The 11,185-nt window shown below is 39.3% G+C and overlaps 1 protein-coding gene across 2 annotated transcripts in view; it reads right to left on the bottom strand.

Moving 5' to 3' along the window:
• Positions 1-3,548: 3,548 nt before the first annotated feature.
• LOC126470364 (methionine aminopeptidase 1D, mitochondrial) overlaps positions 3,549-11,185 on the bottom strand; it is a 128,739-nt gene continuing 121,102 nt past the window's right edge. For both annotated transcript variants that reach the window (XM_050098163.1, XM_050098164.1), the window contains exon 6: positions 3,549-4,217. In XM_050098163.1, the coding sequence (XP_049954120.1) occupies positions 4,030-4,217 (188 nt within the window). In that variant the 3' untranslated portion in view covers positions 3,549-4,029. The remainder of the gene's footprint in view (positions 4,218-11,185) is intronic.

The raw sequence follows: 11,185 nt of genomic DNA, 5'->3' as shown, positions 1-11,185 counted from the left end.
CACAACCTCTTGATGTGCATTGTATCCAAGAGAACTGGTTAATAGCCTGCAGCAGAACTAACTATTAATGACGCTTGCTTTGCTCACAGCGATTAATGCTGACCTATACCAGAAACTCAAGACAGAAAAAAAAATCAGTTTCAGCGCTAAAAACGGACTGCAAAAGCTCGCTTTTGCTATGCGAGCTGGTGTGATACCGACTGATGAGCATTCCTGGTTGGAATTCATTTACAGGTTATAGGTGACACAAGCAGATTCCAAACAAAAAAATAATGATAGGAAGAAAAATAAGAGCAAATAAAAACATGATGATGAAAATGATGTACAAAAAATAAAAAATAAAAAAAATACATTGAAACCAATTAATTGATAATAATAATGGACTCTTTTTGATAAAGATTTAAAAATAAAAATATTCTCAACCGACAGCATTCGAACTCATGATCTTTTGCATCTTGAACTGTAATTTTACCACTGCATTATGGAAGACCTTCCTAGTATGTTGTTATATTTATTTATCTGTGAAACCAGTTGCAATGATCAAGTGCTGCCTTCAAAAGGTTCAGTTGAATGCCACATCATATGAAGTTTACTTACTCTAACCTGATGTCTCTGATAATAATAACTGAATATGTGAAGCTGAATCATATCTTATGCAAGAGAATCACATAGTCTTTGGTTAGTGGTATGTACGAAATGTGGATTATTTTGTTGCCATTGTTTTGTGTGTGTTTACCATGTGTGATGAAACGTAAAAGGAAGGGCCAGATCCAGGATTTGGGATCCTGTCATATTTATGCTGTGTCTACACAGTCACGCCATACATCAGTAACAGAGTGACTCTCGGGCAATATCTCTTGTGCTTTCGTTTGTAATCACTATACAAGAACCTCTTTTATCTGGACTAAGTGGGAATGGATGTAATATGAGCTACTAAAAATCTGGATAGTCTGTAAATATTCTTCTAAATCCAAAAACTCTTAATATGTATTAAATAGAAAAACCTTTTGTGCTGGCACTAAAAAGAAATGGTGTATAAGTTTCTTTTGTTTCAAACTTGTGTGGCATTTGAGGGCAGCACGACTGCATAGACATTTCACTAACATCAGTTCAGCTGGAGTTGTTTCCTCTTGATATTCCAGGTAAACCATCAGTTTTACCAGCTATGTCATTGCCTTCACAAGAGGCAATATATCTTCCCCTTTCATTGTCCACTTCACCATCACTGCAGTTCTCAGTAGTACGACAGGTAGCAAAACACATTTTGTCATTGGTCGTCATATTGTAACCAGCATCAGAGTCATTCTGCAACCAAGCATTTACATTACTATCATCTACATCTGAACAACCAAGAATGTTTGCAAACATTTCAAGGAATTCAAAGGAGTTGATAGCTTCACAAACTTCAGTGGTGGTATCACAAACAGTAGGCCATACAGCTTTCCATGACTTCAGAACCAATAATGCAGTAACTGGTTCCCAAGAAGATACAACCATAAATATCACATTTGATATTTTGATTTAAATAAAGAAATCACACCAACTTCTCCCTCTTCTTCAATTAATTCACCCAGTAACTGTCTTCTGTGTACATGTTTGTTTGCCTCCAACACACCCTGACCCATCCATCATTCTGGTGTCACCACTGATGAGCTGCTCCATTCCCAGATGTGATGGTATATTGTCAGTAAACAATATGGCATTCAGCTGGAGCTCCTCTTCTTCCAAATATCTTCTCACAGTTGGCACAAAGCCATTATGAAACCAGTTTTTAAGAATGCCACTGTACATCCAAGTATTAATTTGCATTTTGTAAACAACTGGCAAACAGGACTTATTAACATGTTTCAATGCATGCATATGTTTTGATTTTCATATGAACAGGAGATGGAATTTCTGTCTTCTGGATGCATTGCTACAGGCCATAATTGTAACTCAATCTTACACCTCTTGTAACTCCTTGCTGAGTTGTCTAATATGAAAATCAGTGTCTTACTAGGTAGCATGCAATAAAGTCCATATCCATCTGCATTTTGAATGTGGTTTGCAGCCACCGTATCCCCCGAAAAACTTTCATCCATCACTGAAAGCTGGTGCATGCTCTGACAAGAATTCCATCTTTCCAACCAACCATGGCTGGCTGTGAAGTTAAGATCACCACTGGCTAGTTTGCTGTTCAAGTTCAGCACCTTTTCCTGCTGAACTGGAGCTGATATCAGAAAACCATGCTCTTTTCCCACTGAATTGAATGAATAATGCTTCAGTGAGTGTTTCATTTCTTGCTTTCTTTATTGTACTGCAGTTCTACAAACTGTCTTTATTCATTTTGAAGCAAAACTTTTCAATTAATTTTAGGGTTTTCTTTCAGTTTGACAAATTTGATGTCCCTACACTACAGATATGTTCTTCAGTAATTCTGCTTTTTTCTGTTCTTTTTAGTGTTTCAAACTTTTTGTCCATCAAAGCAACAGCTTTCGTTCACTTTGATGCCATTTCACTCTCACAAACTCAAAAATGGGAACAAAAGAACTATACTGCTACACCTTCTTAACTTTCCAAGGAACAGATCCACACTGACCATAGTAATGGTAGCTCGAAAGGTGGGACCAGAGATCTCTATGCTTCCTGCAGGAGTAACATAACAGCTGACATATTTTGCATATTTTCAGTCAATAATGCCATATGGAATAACATTCCGGGTTAACTCATCATTAAGAAAGAAAGTCTTCACTGCTAATAAATGTGCCATAAGAATAATATTTGGTGTTCACCCACAATCATCTTGTAGACATCTGTTTAAGGAGTAGGGCACTCTGACAACTGCTTCACAGTATATTTATTCCCTCATCAAGTTTGTTGTAAATAATCCACTACAGTACAAAATGAACAATGATTTACAAAATTACAGTACCAGAAGGAAGAATGAGATTCATTACTCCACATTAAGGTTGTCATTAGCACTAAAAGGGTGCACAATGTTGCAACAAAAATTTTTGATCACTTAACGAGTGATATAAAATGTCTGACAGACAGCAAAAAATTTTGAAAACAAACTGAGAAAGTTTCTTCTTGGCAACTCCTATTCTGTGGAAGAATTTCTATAGTAACATGTGAAATGTGGTGGGTAGGAATTACTAACTCACACCTGTATAAAAGATATAAAAAAGAAGCTGTTTAGAAATGTTGAGCATGTAACCATACTTACAAATTAATTTTTGAATGTAAAATGACTCATCCCACTTCATTATGGTGTATCATGCAAAATTATCCATGGAACATGAAACTAACTAACTAACAATTGTACATATACCATACCATATCAACAGTATACATTACATTTTCATCAACCAGAAATCCGGATTACTGAGAGCAGGGTAAACAAGGTTCTTGCATACATAGGAAGATATTTTAGTGTGTGAATTAATTTATTCATGTATTACATGGCTGTCAAAATTAGAAATTCAAACTGAATTCACAATTTATAATTAAGTACATGAATGTAAGATGAATTCATTGGGTGAAGTATTCATTATTTTACAGACTTCATCTACATACCAAAATGAATTTATTTTGTTCAGGCAACTATTAAGATACATTACATTTGTGAATCACAGGTCACATAACTCAGAATGAAATTTATAAAAACTTTGATGAACATTGCAGAATAAAACCAACATTTACTCTTCACAAAACTATCATGGTAGGTACAACCATAGCAGTTTCAAAAGTAATACAAATGGAATAATATATGAAATTTCAAGTTACTGGAACTGGCAGATCCTTTCCTGAGAGGAAAAGGCAGTTGGGAAAACAGAAAGACAAGGAGATAGTTTGGGATTGGTGTAAGAAATACAAAATAAGACATAAATCTTTGCTCAAAGGGATAACAATGCAGTAAAAATAAAATGAGAACAAATAACTACAACACATGAGATTATACTGTTTTTGGAGGTTTCTATCCATTGACACTGGTTTGGCAGTTGCTATGTGTGCATTTGTCTTCCATTCTGCATGGAGATCACATAAACATTATGTCAGCACTTCTACTCCATCTACTTTAATAAGTACAGTTTCTTCAAATTGAGCAGATCGTGCATGATCTACTGATACACATGTCCAACCATCTTCTAGGACACATGTTCCAACAGAGCCATTTGTAAGTGCAGGTTCAATTGTAAATGTCATTCCTGGAAGCATTACTCCACCAAAATCATTACCTGTAAAACAATCACAATATGAACAAATGAATGTACAGGAACTGTACAAAAGTCTGAAAATGGAAGTTACACAAGAGTAGAGACATAAAAAACTGAAAACATAAAGTTTCTGGATCCAAATACCAGCACTATGCTGCTAAAGAAAACAATAATAGAAAATAGAAATAGCAAGGGTTGCAAGCACAAGCATAATCTATATCTACAAACATATTCAGCAAACCACCATATGATATATGGCAGAGGATACCTTGTACCACTACCAGTCACTCTTCCCTGTTCTGATAGCAAATGGAGTGAGGGAAAATGACTGCCTATACACCTCCCTATGAACCTTAATTTCTCTTATCTTATCTTCAGGATCATTTTACACTGGCAGCTATAGAGTCATTCTGCAGACAGCTTCAAATGCCAGTTCTCTAAATCTTCTCAAAAGTGTTCCGCAAAAAGATTGTCATCTTCTCTCCAAGGACTGCCACTTGAGTTCATGAAGCATCCCCATAATACTAGCATGTTGATCGAACCTACTAGTAACAAATCTAGCAGCCTGCCTCTGAATTACTTCAACGTCTTGTTTTAATCTGACCTGGTGGAGATCCCAAGAACTCTAGCAGTACTCAAGAGTGGGTCACACTAGTGTTCCATACATGGTCTCCTTTACAGATTAACCACACTATCATAAAATCTTCCCAATGAACCAAAGTTGACCATTCACATTCCCTATTACCATCCTTAAGTGCTTATTCAATTTATATCGCTCTGAAATGTTACGCCCAGATATTTAATCAACATGAATGCATCAAGCAGTTGCTGTATTTGAGCATTAAGAAATTTCTTTTCCTACTCACCTGCATTAACTTACATTTTTCTACATTTACAGCAAGTGACCATTCATCACACCAACTTGAAATTTTTTCTACGTCATCTTGTATCCTCCTACAGTCACTCAAGATGACATGTTCCCATACACCACTGCGCCACCAGAGAACAGCTACAGATTGCTGCTAATGCTGTACATCAACTCATTTATATCTATAGAAAATAATTGAAGTAATACATAAAGAAAGCAAGAGACTGAACTGTGGAATCCTGCTGTTACTGAATGCTGATGGGACAGAACTCTGATATGCACTTCTGTCTTCATAATGCTCTATACTCGGATAGAGAGAGAATATTACTTGTGGATCTGGCGCCTTCACTGACCACTACATTATGAAACAAGTCACTGCTGCCTGTGGCCACTGTAGCACCCATGAAAAAATAGAGTCAGAGAAGATATAAAATGTACCTCATTTTATTTTCATTGCCCAGAGTTCATTGGCTGTGGTGATGTAAGTACTTTGGTGAAGACAGTTTCTGAAGTGTCCACAATGCACATAGCTATGAGTCCAAATCAGTCAGAAGTTCATTGTGTGGTCCCAGGTCTATCAATTGTTGCTGAAAAGAGCAGTATTCCAACAACATCTTAGGCTATTAGGATATTTCCTCGATTTGAAGAGAATTAACAAAAGTAACTATCTCAATGATGTGGAACTGTTCTACCCACAAAATTTTAAGAGCAACACTATGATTCCCTTGGATAATATATTAAGAAAAAGAAAGGAAGATTAAGGTTTAATGTTCTGTCAATGGTGAGCTCATAAGAGATCAAGCATAATCTGTTTGGGGAATGAAATCAGCCATGGTCTATTCAAGGAACCATACCAATATTTATCTCAAGCAATTCCAGGAAATCACAGTAAATCCATTATTAACGTGATGCAAAATGTCATGGTGAAGTTGACCATTACCAGGGGCAGAGTGGTAGGCATCTAACATGCCATACTGAACATCACTTTCAGTGGCTGTGCTGTAAACATTGGACAGAACAGAATTCAGCTCCCACCTCTAAAAGGGTATGAATAAAATATTTAATTTTTAGAAGCATTTAAGTGAGTGGTATTTGTGAGGAGAATGACTTCCACAGATATTTGCTAATATGTTACTCCTGCTGGAGAATTCCTCATCTTCCCCTGTATGATGGTTTGCAAGTTATTTCTTTAATGTCCACTCTACTTTCTTGTACAGAATTCAGCCTTCGTGTAAGAGGCCCATGCAGCTGTAGACTGGTACATGCAACTTATTATAACTGCTTACTAATTATTTTCTAGAATCTGTCGAATAAAATGTGTTGTCTTTGAATGATACCTGCTTGGGGGACATTTTAATAGTTTCTCTTTTGAAAGAGTTTTGCATGCACAGGTAAATGGCATCAATTAAATCAGTCTACTCTTATGTACCCAGCAGGTGGACAGCTAAGGAATCGGATGGTTGGTCTTTTAGTATGTAACAGTATATTGATATTAGAGTCAGTTCCAAACCCTATTAGTTTTAAACTATTCAAAAAATGTTTTGCACCAGCTATGTAGCTGAGAATGTTTGTGGGCTCACATTCAGGTGGAGCAGGGAATGAAAGACTAAGCCTCATGAAACTAAGAAAAATCACCTTTGCTGTGAAATGAAAACAAGACAACAATCAATATTAAATCACTCTGTTGTCTCAATGTTTACATCTAACCCTAAAACTGTGTCAGTCCATCCTGTTTACTGTAACATGCTTTGAACCTTTTTGTCATGCCATCCAGAAGGTGGCCAGGCAGTTGCTGCTAAAGCACATACTACTATTCAATGACAACCACTCTGAGGTCGACCAGTGTTTGAGTAAGGTTCCAACAATAATACACTGCAATTTTCAATTGGGCCTGGTGCTGTGTGTCCTCAATTGGGTTCCTGCAAGCAGGTACCACAGGCCAATCCATTTCCTTGATTTCTGCTGCCTCCTCAAGGAAGATGTTCATGAGGTGGGTGCAGTGGGCTCATGCAGTATTACCTGGAAAGGCAAACCCTTTGCTAAAATGTTGATGGTAGGGCTGGACCATAAGTTGGATGATCCGGTTTTCATATTACACAGCCATCCAACTGCCCTTGATGGCACTGAGAGGCATTCACATCTATACATAATACCTGCCCAAAACATGACTTACCCCACCTCCCTGCTGAACTTGAGGGAATGTGCATGTCTGAAGAGAGTCATTGATACCTGACTGCCTCTGGGTTCTTTTATCACAACTTTCTAGCATCAGAAAAAATCTGCATTCACCAATTAACAGAGCTTGAAGCCACTGATCCAGGTTTTTATCCAGATGTTCCCTCGTCCACCTTCTTTGTGCATCACTATGCTGGAGGGTTTGTACTGTTACTTGTAATGGATGTCTGGAGGACAAAATTACTACGTGGAGATGGTTTAGTACTGTCTGACCAGACACAACATATCAGTAAGATAGATGAGACTATCCATGAGATGTTTTAATTGCAACAGAAAGCAACATTAATTACCTTGGAGATCCAAAATTAATTTTACTCTGATACTATAAGAACAAGAATAACTACAACAGGTAAACTTAGATTAAATAACCATCGTATTCAGGCACATACATTTTAGAGTATTATTATTATTATTATTATTATTATTATTATTATTATTTTGACAGTTTGTATTAAGATTCTTAGCACCCGTATTAAAATCTCGTGGATTAACTCTGGTTAAATTTACTGAAAGGGGAAAAAAGAACGTAGCTTATACCAAACTAAAAAATATTGTTCTTTGGAAAATATCCTTAAAATAAAGAAAAGAACTTGATGATGATGATGATGATGATATTAAAATACTACAGTAGATGGTTGTAGCTGGCTTTTCAGATAATGGAATGAGCCACACACAGCAATGCACTAAAACCTTCAGCCTAAGAGTTTAGGCTGGAGTCTGTGTATAAACCTGGCGGGAGTAGAGAGCGCAAACATTCAAAAAGCATACTCACAACAACCTGAGGTGACCACCAGCAGCAGCTTGGTCACTGCCCACCATCACCAGGTCCACGCGTGCACGCTATTTTTGTTCATGTCACTTAGTGCCTAAATACATTGCATCTCTTTTATGGCTGTGTGTTTTCCTGTGTTCCTGGTTAGAACACAAGTGATGACATTGAGGGTTGAATTTGGACATGTTTCAGATTCAGTGGTTTTTCTGCCATTTGGCTCATCCATGGAGGCTTTACTCCAGTCACTTCTGCACAACAGTTTCCTCATAGAGCCATGCTGAAACAATTGTTGGTTATGTTGACCCAGGCTCAGCTGCTAGTTGTTCACCTATCTGTTCATCCAAAATTTCACTTAGTTACTGACCATAAGCCCATAGTTTCTCTGTTTCTCTGTTTAGCTCATCAGAGTCCTTACAGGACAAAGCCACTCATCATCTTCAGTGGTGAGCTCTGTACTTGTGATGGTACAGTTATGAGACCCATTTTAGTTCCATGTCACAACTTGCAAACATGAACCCTCTGTCTCATCTCACCATGACCCTGACCCCTCACTCAACCAGGAGAAACTGCTTTGCTTTCAACTGGATATGGAGGTGTGCTGCACGGTAGATGGCTCCCCATCACCAGCTCCTGTACTACCTTTGCTGTGGTGGCAGATCTGGTGCTCCATCAGGTCATACCAATGACATGACATGGATGACTCAACTATCCACTGGGATAGGCATCAGACCCACTCCGGAACTTTGTGTGTTGCGCCATCACCTCTCCCTCTTAGATGGGGTTATTCTTCTGTTGACAGAAGGGTTTACTCTTTGCATTGTGGTTCCAGAAGCTCTATAGCATGTGTTTTGGCTGTGCATCAATCAGGAGGTGGAACACCTTGTCATGGCCTGCCACAAGTGTCTGGGTCATCAAGTGGCCCTTTGTATCCTTTTTTTTTTTTCGTCTTGGGGAAGAGTGCAATTGATATTGCTGGTCATTTTTGTACACCTTCTGGTTACTGGCAATTGCTGTTTTTCTAATTTTCTTTACGTAATTCATGACAGCAGACACAACTGTCAAGGCCCAGTTGAAGATCTTCTCCATAGAAGGCTTGTTTTGCATCCTGGTTTTGGACAACGGCATTCAGTTCATGGCACAATCTTTCAAGGATGTTTGTGCATACAACAGCATTCACCATCTCACAGCACCTCCCTTCCATTTGCAGCTGAAAGTGAGGCAACATGCCTCGTCCGAAAATTTAAGATGCAGATGTGAAAGTACGTACAAGATTTCCAGGTCAAGGAGCCTCTCGCATTTCTTTTAAGCTGTTACAGAACAATGCCAATCATGACCGAGATTCTCATCAAGCTCCTGCATAGGCATCAGACATGGATGTTGCTCAACCTTTTGCTGTCGGGCAGGTGTCCCCCAGTGGCACTGGTTTTCTTGATGTTCAAATCTGGCACACCAGTCTGGGCCAGTGCATTTGGATGGTGCCCTCACTGGATTTGGGCCATCTTCCACAGCTAGTGAAGACTCTGCATCTTCATGGTTTGCACTGAAGACTGACTTGCGATGTACCACCAAAATCGGTTGTGTCCCACGATGGGCACACGGCTCCCTCGTTGTATAATGGGTCTGACACCTCATTCTTCACAACAACTGACCACTCCAGAATTGAGCAGGCCCGGTCGTGTCCACCTACCCTAACAGTTGTGGCTTTGTCAGCACTTATGGCAGGTTTGCTTCCTGCAGCCAGTGCCGGCACCTCCAACTAGGCTGAGCTGGTGTTGCTGTCAGCAGGGACAGAGGGTGGGGGTCTCCATCGCCACAGACTCTCCTCTCCAGTCTGCTGTGCTCATTGTCGGTGTTGGTGCCCTCATCTCACACACTTTCATCCCTATGTGCTGATCCACATGAATTGGGAACTACTTGCATCTTTGGCTGCCACCCCTGTCATTACCACAGCCATCAGTCACAACATCATGGATGGTGATGGCTGGTCTTTCCTTTCACAAGGAAAGAGGAGTGTAGTAATCTGTCAGATGGTATACCTACCACCCACAGTGGATGTAAGTCAGGCCGCAATGGCAAGTGTAGTGCATGCCATCATTTAAACAGCATGCCCACAACTAACTGAGGTAGTCACCGGGGGCAGCCTGGTCAATGACCGCTGTCACCAGGTCTGTCATGCGTGCAACACTATACCAGCAACACCTGACATGAATAGCATCTTTATAAGGGCTTGCATGGGCCACTGGCCCTCAGATGTTAAACATGTTTGAGACATGTAAACAGCTTTCACTGTATTCTTGTTGATGTCACTCCATGACCCATTAAATTGTATTGCTTTTACAGTCATGTGTTTCCTTGTGTTCCTAGTTAGAACAGCCTGGACAAATCATAACCATTTTAAAATGTGTGCAACATTCACTTGTTCCAGCATCAGCTAAATTAGAGGCCAGGTCTAAACTTAATTAAATGCTGCCCTCTTATCAGTACATAAAGTGAACTGCATACCACACAAGCACCACAGACTTGTGGACCCTCTTGCCAGAATAAAACGGCATGGGTTGGAAGATAATCATAAATGTAAAGACAGGTTTCACAGGCCACGGTTTATTTTCTGCCACTTCCAGTCATTTTTTGCTCCAATGGCTTATGACCATTTAGATAAACAGCTGACAGGGGTAGCACTTTTTTCTGCAGTGTGTTCCTGACAACCTTCTTTACATGCTGTGTCAGCTGTCTAATTTCCCAAGGTATTGATGTGTCTATAGAATACTACTTCCATTTTAAAGATATACAACTGAACACGGCAATTCTAGAACATGTGGATCATTTTATATGCTGGGTACATCTATGGAATCACTTGGAGGGCACTGAAGTAATTGGAACAGGAGAGAAAATTCTTCCCCCCCATTTTACCCAATCCATTCCATTGCTTCCATGTTTGCATGTAGTACTGCAGACTGTACATTCATTTGGCAGACAGTATCCTCAGCACTATATGCCAACAAAAGTCTCTCAGAAGAAAGTACACTATATTTGGAAGGTAGGAGACAAGGTACTGGCAGAAGTAAAGCTGTGAGGATAGGTTGTGAGTCGTGCCTGGGAAGCTCTCAGATGGTA

The sequence above is a fragment of the Schistocerca serialis genome, chromosome 3 (assembly GCF_023864345.2).
Source record: "Schistocerca serialis cubense isolate TAMUIC-IGC-003099 chromosome 3, iqSchSeri2.2, whole genome shotgun sequence".
Classification (NCBI taxonomy): domain Eukaryota; kingdom Metazoa; phylum Arthropoda; class Insecta; order Orthoptera; family Acrididae; genus Schistocerca; species Schistocerca serialis.
The sequence above is the reverse complement of the archived record's forward strand: the minus strand, read 5'-3'. Positions and strand labels throughout refer to the sequence as shown.